We start from the raw sequence: 18316 nt of genomic DNA on the forward strand, positions 1-18316 counted from the left end.
TTAACAATAGTAACCTATACTTATTGTACGGTTATAGAGTATATTCCCATAGGTAAGCTGGTTAAGAGTAGATAACGATTTTTCATATGTAATTTAAAGTATTATCTGCATAAATGGCACAAAGAATATTTGCTACGAGAGGTATATGGTTCAAAATGCATACAGTATCACGACTAATAAGTTATGTTCACATACATGTAGAGTACTTACAGTTTTATTCCTTGATGACGTGTCACATCAGAGCTCTGATTGAATTCCATAATCCATTTGGTTCATTTGTAAGGCACTCACTAATACGCTAAATAAATCATCGTCAATAATACTGAGCAGATTGAATTATCTGAGCGGTATAAAACGATAGCAAAAAAAGCCGGTAAAATGCGGCCTTTTTACGAATAGCGGGAGCGTCGATAGATTAGAGATGATTCTCGTTAGGAAGCTTTTGACGATCTGCCCCGGCGAGGGGTTCAAATGCGAGTCTCAACAATAACCTGGAGTTTCCAGAAAGGTTACATAAATACTACTTGAATTTTAAGTAATCAGTAGTACAGGGGCGTAACTAATTATTTTAGTGAGCCGTGTATAATATATTTATTGTACAGACGATTTATGTAATTTCAGTAAACTGTATTTGTTGTTGTTTTTTCCTAGTTTTTGTCCATAAAATTGTAAAATTTTCAGTGACAATAACATAGTTCCATTTTATTCTATACAAGCGTTTTTGCTGCTTTTGTTGAACATGTTTTTAGCATTATCCCATATCAGTCGTGGAAAGGGGCCTCGCGACAAACTGTGATAGGGGGCCCCGGTAGGGCCTAGCTACGCCACTGGTTACCAACACCTGGCGAGTACTTCGCACTTTACCCGGGCAAATACAGATAAAGGTTAGGTTAAAAAAGATAGCAGAAAAATGCAGCAACACATGTAAAAATTCACACCAACACCTGGTGAGTACTTCGCACTTTACCCGGGTAAACACAGATAAAATTGATACAAAAAAATATAGCAGAAAAATGCAGCAACACATGTAGTTATCATCGAAAACATCTGCATCGCACTATATAAATTTTGTTTACATTTTTAAAGATGATGCCATTATCAACGAATGTTTATAATAATTTATATTCACTGCAAGGAGAACATTATCCTGGGAGGTCTTACATCACAAATAAATCAAGTGTTGTCTAGAATTAACGAAAAATGTATATTCTTTTGCTGGTGTTGTGCGTGATAGCAATATTTTTATTTCGACAGTACACTTATCATAAATACTGGAAATATGTTAACGAAATTCCAGGACCAGAGACTTTCCCAATTATTGGCAATTATGAATTAGTTAATTTAGAGAATGGTAAGTATTTCTGTTTCTTTTTTATCATCGAAATTAGGGATGGCGGTTGTTGACAGAATACCGGTTTTCAGTTACTTATTTGTTAATAACAGATACAAACAGGTTTCCCTATTTACATGTATCCGTATCTACAATGACAACAGTTTAGTACAACATGCACATAATGTTAAATAGAGACAAAAAACGACAGATGTTTACCAGCAAAAACGTTAAAAATAATAATAAAAAAAAACCTCTCTTTATATTATTCATGAGATAGACGTTTAAATAATTGCAAGTTTATTCCAAATAATTCCAGACAAGTGGTTGTTGTTAAATCGTTGTAAATTTGGCACATTTTATTAAGTGGGCTAGAAGTATTTACAAAAAATAATATGTTTCTTGGACGGGTTCTTTGATCCGGGACATAAAATTTTATTTGCCCCAAAAGATCAGGCGAGTCTATTACGTGATTACATAGTTGTTTATACAGGGTGTTTGGTAAAGAATGGGCCATAGCTTAACCTCAGGTTCCTGAGGTTAAAATAGGCCGATTTAAGCTAAGTTACCTTAGTACAAAGTTTATAATAAGTGAGATACAGGGTGCCAAAATTAAAATTTTTTTTTATTTATTATTGAATATTTCCTGACAGGTATGAGATAACAACATGAAATTTGGTATGTGGGGGTTTTTTGGGTCGAGAAAATTAAATTCCGTACCAAAAATTATGTATTGCCTAGAGGGCGCCACATACGCCTTTCAGCACTCATTTATTACGTTCAATTTTTTTTATACCTCACTCTGTATAATTTTGACATTAAAATTTTTATTCTCCTATTAGTTTTACTTCAAAAAGGTATACTTCTTTCATCTCCCTAAACTCAACCGTTTTTGAGATAAGCGCATTTTAAATCTGCGATACACCATCATTTTTAGCATAATATCATTGTATTGTTCTGAAGCTATTTCCTTGTGGCATTTTTATGATTAATTATTTATATGGGAAATAAGCCACAATTAAAATGAAAAAATAATTTTATTACCGTTTCGACGCCCAAATCGGGTGCCGTTGTCAAAATACAAAATATTACTAAAATAAACAAAAGTGTTGTTGCTAAGCAAAAAAATTCTTCTAATAATTTATTTAATCTGACTCATTTATATTGGCAATTCAGACATATATTATACATTTTAAAGTAGAAGACTTTAAAACAATATAAATGAGTGAGATTAAATAAATTATTAGAAGAATTTTTTTGCTTAGCAACAACACTTTTGTTTATTTTAGTAATATTTTGTATTTTGACAACGGCACCCGATTGGGCGTCGAAACGTTAATAAAATTATTTTTTCATTTTAATTGTGGCTTATTTCCCATATAAATAATTAATATCATTGTAGTTACACCCGAAAAATAACTTAAAACTATAATAATTGTGCCAGTTCTCAAATTTATGTCATTGCATCGCAAATTCCATTTGAAGAAATTTGTGATACATTTTTGGATAATTTTATGGTTTTAAATTATTTTTCGGGTGTAACTACAATGATATTATGCTAAAAATGATGGTGTATCCCAGATTTAAAATGCGTTTATCTCGAAAACAGTTGAGTTTAGGGAGATGAAAGAAGTATACCTTTTTTAAGTAAAACTAATAGTAGAATAAAAATTTTAATGTCAAAATTATGCAGAGTGAGGGATAAAAAAAATTGAACGTAATAAATAAGTGCTTAAAGGCGTATGTGTCGCCCTCTAAGCAATACATAATTTTTGGTAGGGAATTTAGTTTTCTCGACCCAAAAAACCCCCACACGCCAAATTTCATGTTGTTATCTCATACCTGTCAGGAAATATTCAATAATAAATAAAAAAAAGTTTAATTTTGACACCCTGTATCTCGGTTATTATAAACTTTGTACTAAGGTAAGTTAGCTTAAATCGGCCTATTTTAACCTCAGAAACCTGAGGTTAAGCTATGGCCCATTCTATACCAAACAGCCTGTAGAGAAAAATTAAACAACGTTGTCTTCTTTGCTCTAATTTTTTTATATTAAATTCTTTTCTTAATGGTTGATACGAATCATATTCTGGCGATATATTATGCTTCTTGTAAAATAAATATTTAATAAACTTGTTTTGAATTGATTCAATTTGCCGCATGTGACCACTATTTAATAAGGTACTCCAGACAATACTCCCAAATTCTAACAAATGAATTAAAAAGCCGTTTAATTGAGTCTATATTATGAAATTTATATGTTACACGTTTAATAAGTCCTATCATTTTGTATGACTGAGACATAATATTTTGCACATGTAAGTTGAAACTTAAATTATTTACAAACGTAATACCAAGATCCGTCACTTAATTGACCCTACAGTAGAAAAAATGAAAAAATACCCATAAACGAACATATAAAACACGCTGTATTTTCCTGTCACTGTGTCACAAAGAAAATTGGCTAGCGCAAGTACATGTAATAATTTTTATTACATGTATTTGCGCTGGGCAATTTTCTTTGTGACACGGTGACAGGAAAATACAGCGTGTTTTATATGTTCGTTCATGGGTATTCTTTTATTTTTCCGACTATTATGTAAGTTATTATTTCCCATATTGTACATAAAATAACTAGGGTTTGCCTGACGACTATCTGTCATGATCGTACATTTGTTCAAATTAAAATACAGCTTATTACGTATTGACCAATCATAAATCTCGTTTAAATCGTACTGTAATTGAAAATAATCATTCAAATCTTTAATTTCTCTAAATATTTTTAAATCGTCCGCATATAAAAGGCACCGAGATGTAATTAAAGAAGGTAATTCATTCACAAACAGTAAAAATAATAGCGGTCCTAAATTTCGACCTTGTGGTATACCTGATTCCACTAGGAAAACCTCCGATTTATCTCCTTTATATGATACAAATTTTGCCATCTATCTGTCAAGTATGTTACAAAAAGCTCTAGCAATGAATTGCTTAGCCCAAAGTACAATAATTTTTCTAATAGAATATCATGGTTGACCTTATCGAAGGCTTTGGCGAAATCAATGTATACCACGTCTACCTGTTTCTTGTTGACTATGACATCATTAATATAATTAGTAAATAATAATAAATTAGCTTCAATAGATTTATTTTTACAAAATCCATATTGTTGTGGGCATATCGTTTTCTGTACATGTGCATACATTTTTTCATGTAAGATGTGTTCAAAAATTTTTGCTATACAATTCCAAATTGCAATAGGTCTGTAATTTTTGCAATCATTTCGTGAACCTTTTTATGGATAGGAGTTACTTTAGTCATTTTAAACAATTTCGGAAAATAATTATTATCTACTATTTTTTGGAAGATAATTATTAGAGGATACGTAAGGTAGTCGCGACATGCTTTAAATATATACCCCGGAATACCATCAGGTCCCGAAGAAAACTTTGGTTTTAATTTTGAAAATGCGTTATGTATATCACGCACTGTAACTTTAGTGAAACTGAGCAAAGGAGAATTATTGTGACTAGAATTAATAAAATTTAAATCGTATGTAGAAGATTTATGGTCATATATAAACTTAAAATAATCAGCAAACTCTTGGGAAATTGTTTTACTGTCAGAAACTATTTCATTGTTCCCATTAATTATATATTCAGTGTCAATACTCGCTTTCTTGTTTCTATTTACCAAATTCCAAAATAAGTTAGGGCTAGTATTGATACTGTTTTCGACATTATGTATGTATGACTCATGCGCTTCCCTAATCCTATTTTTTAAAAGTGCTCGCAGTCTTTTATATTCAGTTACATGATAAACCGCTACATTTTGCATACCCCAATGAAACTCTTTCTCCCTTTGCAAACGAATAATGTCTGGAGTAAACCACACAGGAAATTTGTTTATTCTACTCTTAGTTCGAAATCTAGGTACACACACCTCAAATATTTCATAAATTTTAGAATAAAAATAGTCAACTGCAATGTCAATATCTTGTATACATCCTAAATTATCCCAATTACAGTTCCTCAATAAATCTCACAACATAGGAAAATTGGCTTTTTTAAAATTAAATTGGTTAGTTAGATTATTCATCTCATAATGCCGGGGCTCATAGTTAGACCGGTTATTTTTATTTACGGATTAACCTATCGGTTATAACCAGTCAAAAAAACCGGCTATTCCAAAAACCGGTATTCGGTTTTTAAGTCAATAGCCTACACCCATTAGGTTACAATGTTAAATTTACATTACGCTATTCTCAGCAGAACGAATCTAGTGGTCTCGGTTATTCTTCATTCTTCTGAGGACGTCTTCGTTTACGACTCCTCAGTCCACGAGATCTTAAATATTGTCCGATATAGCAACATCCTAAATGCTTCCAATGTTCTGCACATATTTTCGTTCAAGATCCACGATTCAACGACGCAAAAAGAGGACAGAAGAGGTATGGCATCGCCACATTCTTACTATTATACCAAGAGCGAGGTTGAGGCTTTTGGATATGGCCCTCATCCGGTTGAAGGTGGATCCAGCTTTTCCGACGAGCGCTCTTATCTCTTAGTTGCTGGTCCATTCTTCATTACTTATACAGGGCGAGTCATGAGGAACTGTACATACTCTTACCTCGTATAGAGGCTCCTATGGGGAATAACAAATGACCATTAAAAAGTGTCTGCTCCCATTGTTTAATAATATACAGGGCGAGTTCCGCATTTTGACAGAAATTTATATTCGCCATAATTTTTGAACGGTCAGATCGATGTGTCTCTTATTTTGGTCAATCGTTACACTATTACCACCTAATCAACTGATTTATTCAAACTAGAAAAAAATCAAGTCCGGCTTTAAAAAATTAGTTCGTTTGGGTCTTAGAAAAAATTTCACCCTGTATACGCTTTTTGAAAACTCTTATATGAATTTTACAAATTAGACAAATAGGCAATTAAAATGGCATATTTATTTTTTCCCCACACGATTACTTAATTTTTTATAAAAAATCAAATTTGACTATGAATTAAAAGTTTGGTAAAGTAATCCATAGATTTAAAAAAATTAACTTTTATTACAAAAATTAATTTTTTTTAACAAATATTTTATTTATGTTATCACCCAATCAACTGATTTATTTAAACTAGAAAAAATCAGGTACGACTTTAAAAAATTAGTTCGTTTCGGTCTTAGAAAATATTTCACCCTGTATACGCTTTTTGAAAACTCTAATATGAATTTTACAAATTAGACAAATAGGCAATTAAAATGGCATATTTGTTTTTCCCCACATGATTACTTAATTTTTTATAAAAAAATCAAATTTGACTATGAATAATAATTAAAAGTTTGGTAAAGTGAACCATAGATTTAAAAAAATTTACTTCTACATACATATTACAAAAATTAATTTTTTTTGAACAAATATTTAATTTATGTTACCACCCAATAAACTGATTTAGTCAAACTAGAAAAAATCAGGCCCAGATTTAAAAAATTATTTCGTTTTGGTCTTAGAAAAAATTTCAACCTGTAGAAAAAATCAGGCCCGGATTTAAAAAATTATTTCGTTTTGGTCTTAGAAAAAATTTCAACCTGTATACCCTTTTTGAAAACTCTAATATGAATTTTACAAATTAGACAAATAGGCAATTAAAATGGCATATTTATTTTTCACACGATTACTTAATTTTTTATTAAAAAATAAAATTTGTCAAAATCGGAATTTTCACCTAAAAATGAAAAAAAAAAAGATGAAATCACGGTTTAACTCGCTACAACGTTCCATTTAAATTTTTTTTTCTGAAATTTGTACAGCACATATCTCTTACCATTGTGAAGACTATGACAATTGTTGTAGACTTTCAGTCTTCTTCTCGTAAAAGTTATAAAAAATAAAAAGTGCAGCTTCGTGAATTGCAAAGTTAGATCGCAAAAGTTAAGTGAAAAAATTTAAAATTTATCTGTTTGGTCACGTCTATGTTAAACTATAGAGTCCAAGAGAAGTGTTATGGGGAGTTTTAGATCTAGACATGTTATAGAAAAAAAAATGGTGAAACTTTTAATTTTAAGAAAAACGTTGTTTAATTTTTTTTTATTTTTATGGTAAAATTGCGATTTTGACAAAATTGATTTTTTAATAAAACATTAAGTAATAGTGTAGGGAAAAAATAAATATGCCATTTTAATTGCCTATTTGTCTAATTTGTAAAATTCATATTAGAGTTTTCAAAAAGCGTATAAAGGGTGAAATTTTTTCTAAGACCCAAACGAACTAATTTTTTAAAGACTAATTTTTTTGTGTCCATAATTTAGGAAATTATAAAAAATACTGGGACACGCCAACTTTTCAATTTAAATGGGCACTTAACAAACATAAATTTAAATATACAGGGTAATTCACGCAAGTACAGCATAGCTGTATATTTTTATGTTCTTAGCAGCTACTTCACAACCTCATCCCAAAAAAGTGTTTTATATAGGGTCTATTATGAACAATATAGGGTGAAATTTTGAAATTATTGATAAACTTGATCAAGACCTTAAATACAAACCCCAATAGATGTATACTTACTTTAGAAAATGTATGTCTTTATTTAGCTAATTTAAAAATAATACCATTATTTAAAGTATGATAAATTATTAATTTCAAAATTTTATGTAGGTTTTTAATATCTTGACGAAAATTTTACATAATTTTACAATTTCACCTTGTATTAATTATAATAGGTCCTACATAATACACTTTTTTGTGGTGACGTTGTTTAGCAGATTCTAAAAACATAAAAATATACAGGGTGTTTTATTAAAATTAAAGATCATGGACTATGCTAGACTTGGCTGAATCACCCTTTATATTTAAATTTAAATTTAAACAGTGCACATGACACAGTTGAATTTAAAAGTTGACGTATCCTAGAGTTTTTTTATAATTTTCTAAAATAAGTACACAATCAATTTCATTCCATAAGTGGTTTCCACACACTATAATTTTTAAAATTTCGCCCTGTATTATTCATAATTAGGGAGCGGATTTTATGCTAAATGCATATTGCATGCATATTTCGCATATTTGAGAACTTTACTAAATTTTGCATATTTAAGTCCAAAAACATTTAAGTCCAAAAAAAATTTTAAATGTTTTAATTTGACACAAAATATTTCCCCGCACAGGCTGTAGCATCTATTAATTCGAGAACTACCTGAAGAGGACGGCTCATTCACTGCCTTTCATTTTTTCTTAGAAAATACCCGATCTTTACACAAAGTACTTATAGTGCCTATAGTAACCCGTTATAAAATGATTGTAGGATGTTAAAGTGATGAAGGATGGTTTACCCGGAAATCCGAATTTTATTTACTTTTATTATATTTAGTAGGTACCTATAATTCTGGTGATTCTTTTAAATCCTCTATTGTTAAGAGAATTTACACCATAGTTTTACGATTTTCTAACGGAAATTAACAAGTTATTTTAAATACGCCCCAATCACTTCTATTGATGGTGAAAGGAGTTTTTCAAGTTATAAAAATATTTTATCTAATCAAAGAATATGTTTCCTCGTACAGAATGTGGAAAAACACATTGTAGTGAATTATAATCGAAGATAATAATATATTTATAGTGATATTGTTGTTTTATTTTAAATATAGCTAACTATTGATAGCAGTTTTTGTAAAAACTGTGAATAAATTGCATATATTATAAAAAAATGATTTTATTTGAAAGATAATAAATAAGATTGCCGCCCCCTATAAAAGAACCCCTTAGAATAGAATAGAACAGAAAATTTGTGGTTTCTCGAAATGCGCAATTTTTGAATTTTTGTGCATATCTTGCGCATATTTCGTAATTTTTTACCGCATATATATGCGCATATTTCATCAAAATTGATCGCATATAAATCCGCTCCCTATTCATAATACACCATACATGATATGGTTCGATGAAATCAAGTTGTTAAGCAGCTTTTAAAACTATAAAAATATATAGGGTGTTCCGTTAAACATAAAGCTTATGGACTATGCTAGACTTGCGTGAATGACCCTATACATTCAAATTTAGGTTTAAAAAGCGTATATTTTTTATTTAAAAATGGACGGGTCTCAGCGTTTTTTTTTAAATTTTTTAAAACAAGGAAGAAATAATTTTATTCCATAAGTGCGTTCCATCCTATATATGAGCCGATTTACCTTCCTTTAGGGAGATTTTCCACTTCCTGGTCCAGTTATGGAATTTATTGACTGAATTTTGTAGACAAATAGTTGAGTCTGTATTATCTTTACCAACTGCCAGAATGGCAGTGTTATCTGCGAAAGTGGCTATAGTGTTGTTTTCTAACTCTGGTATGTCACTTGCGAATAGTAAATCTAGAACCGGCCCTAGAACACTACCTCACGGAACACCCGTTTTAATTTCGTAGAGGTTGAATAAACAAGTCAAAACATTACGAAGTTCTTAGATAATTTTTTTCTAAATCAAGCTCAGTGAATCATCTCAAGCTAATGTTTTAATTTTAGTGGATATTTATTTTTTTAAATCAGGGTAATATTATTTTGTCTCTATTTATTTTTGTCTAAATTTTGTTTTTTTTAGAGGAACTTTTTAGAATCCTCCGCGAGAGATCAAAACTTTTCTATCCAATATACAAAATATGGGGCCTCTTCGAGTTATATTTAATTAGCCTTGCAGGCCCCCCTGAGGACATGGAGGTAAGTAAAAATACTATTTAGAATAACAGATAAAATATATTTTTCATTTATTAAAGATTAATAAATGAAAATAGTTTCTATCCTTGTGGGATTGGTACTCACCGGAACAGACGTTCGGATACAATTAGCGTCTCTTTGCAAAAACAATGACGTCGACTTTGCTAAGTAACAAGACACTTACTCAACACATACTACACATTAAACTAGGTATCTGAATGGAAAAATTCACTGTACCAAGCCAATGGCCATTAGTTGTCGAGGTATTAAGCTAAATAAAAAGAAATTGCATGTACTCGTGATTAGTGACTTTTTCAAGGCCTTTCTACTGCAGCCCTTTTACAAATAAGCACTTCTTTATACCAACAAAACTTACAGAGCATATAAACAATACCTAAGTAAAGTAGATTGTGAAGCGGTAAGGATTAATTTCATTTGGGATTCCAATTAGGGGGTTATTTTCGCCAGTTTTTTTTACCCAAAAAAGGGATCAACTTTATTCTGAGCATATCTTGCTTACTTTTTATGCTGGAAACTTTTTAAAAAACAGGAATAATGCATTTTTTAAACATCTAAAAAAGTTATGATGAGTTTTCCATGACGAGTACTTCTTTTTTTGATTATTTCACGTTGAAATATTCGATTTGGAATTTGATGAATAAGAACCTACTTTTCATAAGCTACAACCCTGCTTCTACTGGGTCTACAAACTGCACACATACACCATTTTTTCTATTTTTTAGAAGCTATATTTTTGCTAAGAATATTTTTTCGATAAAATACTTAGATACTTTTTGAGTTACTTGCGAAAAACCGTCTAAAAACGTGTTTTTTTTTTGTTGGAAATAGTACATTATATACCGCGGGACTGAAGTAGTACATTTAATCCTGAAGGTAAAGTTTATGGCCCGACCGCAGGGAGGGCCATAATTTACCTGAAGGATTAAATGTACTTCAGTCGCAAGGTATATACGATACTTTTCGTACTTCCGGTATGATTTTATTAATTATTTCGATAATTTCAATCAGTTTTTTCTCTCTTCAACTCATTTAATAAACTGTCTTTAAAATAAGTTACCATAGTAACATTGCGTTGTGACAGTTATAATTTAGAAACATTGTCATTACTAGTGTCATTGTAAAGAAACATTGTTATTGATAATTATTGGTATCATGAGTGAAGAAGGTGTATCTGATATTGATAAAAGAGCAGCCGAAGTAGGTGAAGAATTGTTACCACCGAAATCTAGAAAACTATACGAGCAGCAGTACGATGCTTTTAAAAAGTGGTGCCGCTTAAAAAATGTGAGACAACCTACTGAAAATGCGCTGTTAGTCTACTTCGATGATAAATCAAAAGCGGTTTGTGCCTCAACTCTCTGGGCACATTACTCAATGCTGAAATCGGTTATTAACATTAGAGAAGATATTGATATAAGTAAATTTCCAAAATTATTAGCTTTTTTGAAGAGAAGAAATGAGGGATTTAAGCCAAAGAAGTCAAGAATTCTCACGTCTGAGCAGGTAGATCAGTTCTTACGGGAGGCTCCGGATGATAAATATTTAATGCTTAAGGTAAATTTGGAAATTTGTTTATATTCAGAAATTTTAAGAAATCAATTTTTTTGTAGGTTGCACTTATTTTGGGCGTTGCGGGAGCTTGTCGTGGAAAAGAGTTGGTTGATTTAGAAATCGACGATGTGAGAGATTTGGGCGATTCCTTCCTAATTGCGATTAGAAACACCAAAAATAAAATTGACCGAAATTTTGTGATCAAAAATTCAGAAAACAGTGCCATCAGTTTTGTGGCGATATTTCGGAAATATGTGGCATTGCGAAAGACAGGGACAACTCATTCAAAATTTTTTGTTCAATACATCAACAAAGAATGTACTACGCGAGTAGTAGGAAAAAACATGTTTGGTACAATTCCACGGCAAATAGCAGCTTTCTTGAAATTAGAAAATGCGACGTCTTATACGGGACATTGTTTTAGACGCACATCTGCGTCTTTGTTAGCTGATTCGGGAGCAACAATAGACGTGCTGAAGAGACATGGAGGATGGAAATCCTCCAACGTGGCCGAGGGATATATTGAATCGTCTATTAAAAATAAACAAAAAATTTCAGATAAAATATTTGGTCAAGTCGCCGATTCGTCCACTATAGTTATGCCACAGTCCTCATTCTCGCTTCCTGTTTCCGCAGGATCTTCGAAACAAACACCAGTTCAATATGAAAAGGACCTATCTGTTACTCGTCAGTTACCTGCTGCATTAACCCAGGAAAGACTGGTCAATATGACGAACTGTCACAATATTAATTTGAATATTAACGTTAATTACCATTCTAATTAATTATATTTTTCAATAAAATATCCCTTAAATTCGTTTGTTTGTGATTTAATCGTTCCGGGAGTTTCGTCAATATTTAATCCCGGAGGGATTAAATGTGACACTTTAGTACCTGTCACAAGGGAGTGAAGTTGTCACTTTAGGCCCGGAAGTACGAAAATGAACATATTCGCTTGCAAATAACTCGAAATGTATTACCTTGATGAAAAACTATATTGAACAAAAGTTGCTTAGAATTAGTCAGTTTATCCACTTCCAGACGTATTTTGACGCTATATTTTTTCACCTCCGAGAAGGGGTGGTCTCACCTTAGAGCAAAAACACACATCGGCACAATATTACTTTTTTCTTTGACATGTTAGCTATGCGTAAGCGAAATTTCATGTCAATCCAAGCTCTTCTTTCATATCCAAAAGTTCTTTAAAATCCGGTTTTGCAATATTTTACCCGTGACTGAATGCCTATAATATAAGGCCCATCGGTGGGTAGAAATTGAAAAAAAAAACGTACCATACCAAAATAATTACCAGCTTCTAAACAAAATTTGCTTGAAAAATGAATTACCAAATTAAGGGAATGATTAGAACATGGAATATAAAAATGCCTTTGTAGAGATAAGATAACTGCTTAATTTAAGTTTTTGTGCTTAATTTTTGTCTCAGTTAGCCCTATTTTATTTATTTAACATTTTACATTGTTTTCTAAATTACTACTTAAATAATTCAATATTAATTAATGCATTTTAGCGAGATGCAGGCCCCATCAAGTGTCCGGGCCCTAGGCGGCGGCCTAGTCCGCCTAATGGTTAATCCGGCACTGCTTTCGGTCAGTAGCTAGTCTTTCTGCTTCTCTCCACCCAATATTTCTTTGTACGCAAGCCTTTCCAACGTTTGCGTTCCACGTTCTTGCTGGCCTGCCTCTTTGTCATTTTTTGTCAGATGCCGCTTTCCATACCCTCTTTACAGTTCTACCTTCACTCATTCTCGCCATATGTCCGAACCACGATAACTGTTTCGTTTAAAGTCTGTTTAAAGTCCTTCCAACACCGCACCTTTCACGTATGTCTTCATTTCTAATACGATCACCTCTGGTCACCTCGGATACCTCACGTAAATATCGCATTTAGCATTTGCAGTGTGCCCAAAAAGAAGTATACAATCGACTCTTAAATTGATGTCATTGTGTTTTTTTATCCTCATCATTCTCTTTGCCTTGATCGCTACGTGGGGTCGGCTTTTATTATTGTACTTCTTCATAAGTTTCTATCCTGGGTCATATCTAGATCAATCCCCTTTACCGACATGTTCTGTATAATCGTCTCCCCCAGGTCTTCTTTGGTGTTCCTCTAGTGCTTCTTCAGGAACTGTAGCAATTCTTCGTATTGGGTGATTAACGTCTATAGACGTTGAACATGAGCAAACCATCTTAAACTATGCTCTCTCATCTTTGCATCAATTTGGTGCCGCCCTTAGACAACCCCTAATATATTTATTGCTAATTGTATCCCTTTTTGTTACTTCTCTCATCGATCTTAGCATTCTTATTTCCGCCACATGCATTCGCTCTTCCTCTTTTTTTTATCTGTCCAGCATTCAGGTCCGTACATCATAGCCGGTCGTATGGCTGTTTTATAAAAATTTTCCTACTAGTCCATTCTTTCACGGTTTTTGCTCTAAATTTTAAAGAACCGCTTGGACTGACATGAAATTTGGCATGCGTATAGCTTACATGTCAAAGAAAAAAAGTGATATTGTGCCGATGTGTGCTTTTGCCCTGGGGGTGACTTTCATCCCCTCTTGGGGGTGAAAAAATATATGTCCAAAATAAGTCCGGAAATGGGTAAACTAACTAATTTTAAGTAACTTTTGTTCTGTAGAGCTTTTTCGCCAAGTCAACACTTTTCGATTTATTTGCGAGTGAATATGTTCATTTTTCAACAAAATAACCACATTTTTAGACGGTTTTTTGCAAATAACTCAAAAAGTAAGTGTTTTGTCGAAAAAAACGTTCTTAGCAAAAATATAGCCTAAAAAAAAGTAAAAAAATGGTGTACGCGTTAGGTCTCTGGACCTCGTAGAACTAGAGTTATAGCCAATGAAAAGTAGATTCATATTCACCAAATTTCAAATAGAATATTTCGACGTGAAATATCGAAAAAATTAAGCACTTTTTGGGGAAAACTCATTAAAACTTTTTTAAAGTGTTTAAAAAACCTTTATTTCTGTTTTTACAAAAAGTTTCAAGCATTAAATTTAAGCAAGTTACGCTCAAAATAATGTTGGTCCCTTTTGTTTTTGCAAAAAAAAATCGGGAAGACACCCCTAATTAGCAACTTAAATGAAATTAATCGTTACCGCTCCACAAATTATTTTATTTATGTTGTGTTTATATGATCTGTAAGTTTCATCGATTCAAATAGTCCTGTCGCCAGGGGGGGTACAACGGCCTCGTTAATTCAGATGGACTTACTCAAGTTTTTTTTATGTATTTTGACCCGTAGAACACGAATTTTTTGGGTAACAGTTGATCCGGATGTCGATAAGATTGTTATAGACCAAGAACTTGAGGAATCAAATAACAGCGATTTTTGGCAAAACAAAACAATATTTTGTATTTTTTGGGCCATTTTAAGTAAAAAATATTTCTACAAGTTTTTTCGTAGGATGCACAGTTTTTGAGATAAACGCGGTTGAACTTTAAAAAAATCGAAAAATTGCAATTTTTGAACCCGAATAACTTTTGATTAAAAAATAAAATAGCAAGTCTGCTTACCGCATTTGAAAGTTTAAGTCAAATTATATCGGTTTTGATTATTTGCATTGGTAAAAATTTGTTTTTTTATTGTTTAACAAAGCTATAAACACGTAGGGTTTCCCGTGCTTTTACATGCGTTTTAACGCATGTAACGTAGAAATAGACTTGATTGCACTAGTACCTATTCTACCTACTCGTTCGATTTTAAATGAGAAATCATAGAAACATCACTCACGCACTAGTTGTTTGTAGCTTTGTTTAACAATAACACAATAAATTTTTAGCAATGCAAATAATCAAAACCGACATAATTTGACTTGAACTTTCAAAGGCGCTAAGCAGAATTGCTATTTTATTTTTTAATCAAAAGTTATTCGGGTTTAAAAATTGCAGTTTTTCGATTTTTTGAAAGTTCAACCGCGTTTATCTCGAAAACTGTGCATCCTACTAAAAAACTTGTAGAAATATTTTTTGCTTAAAATGACCCAAAAAATACAAAATATTGTTTTGTTTTGCCAAAAATCGCTGTTATTTGATTCCTCAAGTTCTTGGTCTATAACAATCTTATCGACATCCGGATCAACTGTTACCCAAAAAATTCGTGTTCTACGGGTCAAAATACATAAAAAAAACTTGAGTAAGTCCATCTGAATTAACGAGGCCGTTGTACCCCCCCTGGCGACAGGACTAAAATTGCTTATTTTTAAAAAAATTTGGTTTCAAAATAAAATTTTTTAAAATTTAAATTTTGAAAAATATGCTTTTTTTCAAAATAACTTAAAAATTGTTAGAGATACCAAAAATCTCGAAAAACAAAAAAAGTCAGATTTGCTTTTCTGAATATCATGTATTTTTTTGTTTTTCTGTTAGACAAAAATTGATTGAGATTTGGTGTTTCTAACTTTGCATACATACGTGATCAGTGACTCGTTCAACACCTTTTAACTACAGCCCTTTCAATAGTAAGGACTTTAAACCGATGAAACTTACAGATCATATAAACAATATATACACGAGTCAAGAAACTTGTGAAGTAGTAACGATTAAGTTCATTTAAGATACTAATTAGGGGGTGGTTTTCTCGATTTTTTTACCAAAACCAAAAGGGACTAACTTTATTTTGAGCGTAGCTTGTTTAATTTTGATGCTAGAGATTTTTTTTTAAACAAAATGAAGCTTTTTTAAACACTTTAAATAATTTGTAATGAGTACTTGGGACATGTGATGAGAGGGTAAAAATTCTCATTATTACAACTTGTTATGCAAGGCAAAATCCGAGGAAAGCGAAATGTGGGAAGGCGAAGAACATCCTGGCTTAAGAACTTACGGGAATGGTTCGAATGCAGTGGTGCAGAGCTATTTAGAGCGGCAGTCAACAGGGTCCGCATTGCTATGATGCATTGCACTTTTCCCGTAAATGTGCTTCATTTTTGTTTATTTCACTTTAAATTATTCCATTTGGAATTTGACGAATATGAACCTATTTTTCATTAGCTATAACTCTACTTCTACTAGGTGTAGAGACGTGATGTATACACCATTATTTTAAATTTTTTACAGGCTATATTTTTGCTTAGAATGTTTTTCGACAAAATCCTTACTATTTGAGTTATTTGCGAAAAACCGTCAAAAAGCGTGGTTATTTTGTTGAAAAATGAACATATTCACTGCCAAATAACTCGAAAAGTATTGACTTAGTGAAAAAACTCTATAGATCAAAAGTTACTTAAAATTAGCCAGTTTATCCATTTCCTGACTTTCTTTGGACAAATATTTTTTCACCCCCAAGAGGGGGTGAAAACCACCCCCAGGGCAAAAGCACATATCGGCACAATATCACTTTTTTTCTTTGACTTGTTAGCTATGTGTATGCCAAATTTCATGTCAATCGAAGCGGTTCTTTAAAATTTAGAGGTTTTGCAATATTTTACCGTTAAAGAACGGACTATACCGCAGCATTGCAATTGTTCTTGTCACATAACACACCACTCACTTCCTTCCACTTCATCCATCCATCCCTAATTCTATTACATGCATCTCCATATGTTCCCCATTACTCTGAGAAACCGACCGATTATAAGTATGTAAAACCCTTACTTTTCAAAATCATTTCACCATCCAAAGATATCATTTTATTTGTAGTACCTCCATCTTTAAACAGCATTCCAAATACTCTCTCTTTGTACTACCAAGTTTTAAACCTTTTTCCTCCAGAGCTTGTCTTCACTGTTCCAGTTTTTGTTCTAAGTCTCTTTCACTATTTCCTACTAGCACGACATCATCAACATAAATTAAAGCACCAAGGAATGTTACCTTGTAGTTTCGCTGTTATTTGATCTAAAACTAATGGGAATAAATAAGGTGGGTCCACTAGGGTGGGTCGGTTCTCTAGTTTTTTTATGCCTGTAGTGAAGAAAGTTGCCAAATGGTCTAGAATGAATAGTGAAATTTTTATTTTTTTCTATTTTAATATTTAGCCCCCCCGCCCGACCCCTAAAAAAATTAAAAATTAAATTTTTACATCAATGAAACCTGATGTTTCAAACGACTAAAAATAGCTTCAAATGCACTTAAAAAAATACTTGATTAATTTTAACAACCTTAAACCTCACCGCCAGGTAAATTTGTCCAGGTCCAGAAAGATCCATAATACCCCTAAGCACTCTACGCCTACAGCGCCTACCTTTGACTGTAATAGACCGAACTGGATTATCGAGTAGAAAAGGAGCAATGATCGCTAGTGCAGTTCTTGAAGATATTGGATTGATATCCAAAAATGACAAGTCTATGTAATATACAAGTCTAAATTAGATCGACAAAGAAAAAATTCAACGACTTGATTTACAAAAAAAAACATAAAGGATGATGCTGGTCTGCAAACTCTCTATTTTGATGGTCGCAAAAATCAAACCCTTCATATTCAAGATCAGGGAGAATCGTCATCTAGAAAAACCACTGTCGAATAACATAAAGTGTTATTGAAGGAACCTGGTAGCGACTATATAGGGCACGTAACACCTCAAAATGGTACCGCAAAGACCATAGCATCGACAATTGTTAACTATTTAACAGAAAATCAGGTGTCAATTAGCGAGTTGACTGCTGTTGGCTGCGGTGGTACTGTCGTTAACACTGGGCCCCACGGTGGTGTAATACATTTTTTGGAATTGCGAGTACG

At 32.3% G+C, this 18316-nt stretch overlaps 1 protein-coding gene across 1 annotated transcript in view; it reads left to right on the top strand.

The window, feature by feature from the left end:
- Positions 1-925: 925 nt before the first annotated feature.
- LOC126881682 (cytochrome P450 4C1-like) overlaps positions 926-18316 on the top strand; it is a 35658-nt gene continuing 18267 nt past the window's right edge. Inside the window, exons 1-2 of the mRNA XM_050646089.1 lie at positions 926-1351; positions 9918-10033. Coding sequence (XP_050502046.1) covers positions 1201-1351; positions 9918-10033 — 267 coding nt within the window. The 5' untranslated portion in view covers positions 926-1200. The remainder of the gene's footprint in view (positions 1352-9917; positions 10034-18316) is intronic.

Source organism: Diabrotica virgifera, chromosome 3, assembly GCF_917563875.1.
Source record: "Diabrotica virgifera virgifera chromosome 3, PGI_DIABVI_V3a".
Taxonomy (NCBI): domain Eukaryota; kingdom Metazoa; phylum Arthropoda; class Insecta; order Coleoptera; family Chrysomelidae; genus Diabrotica; species Diabrotica virgifera.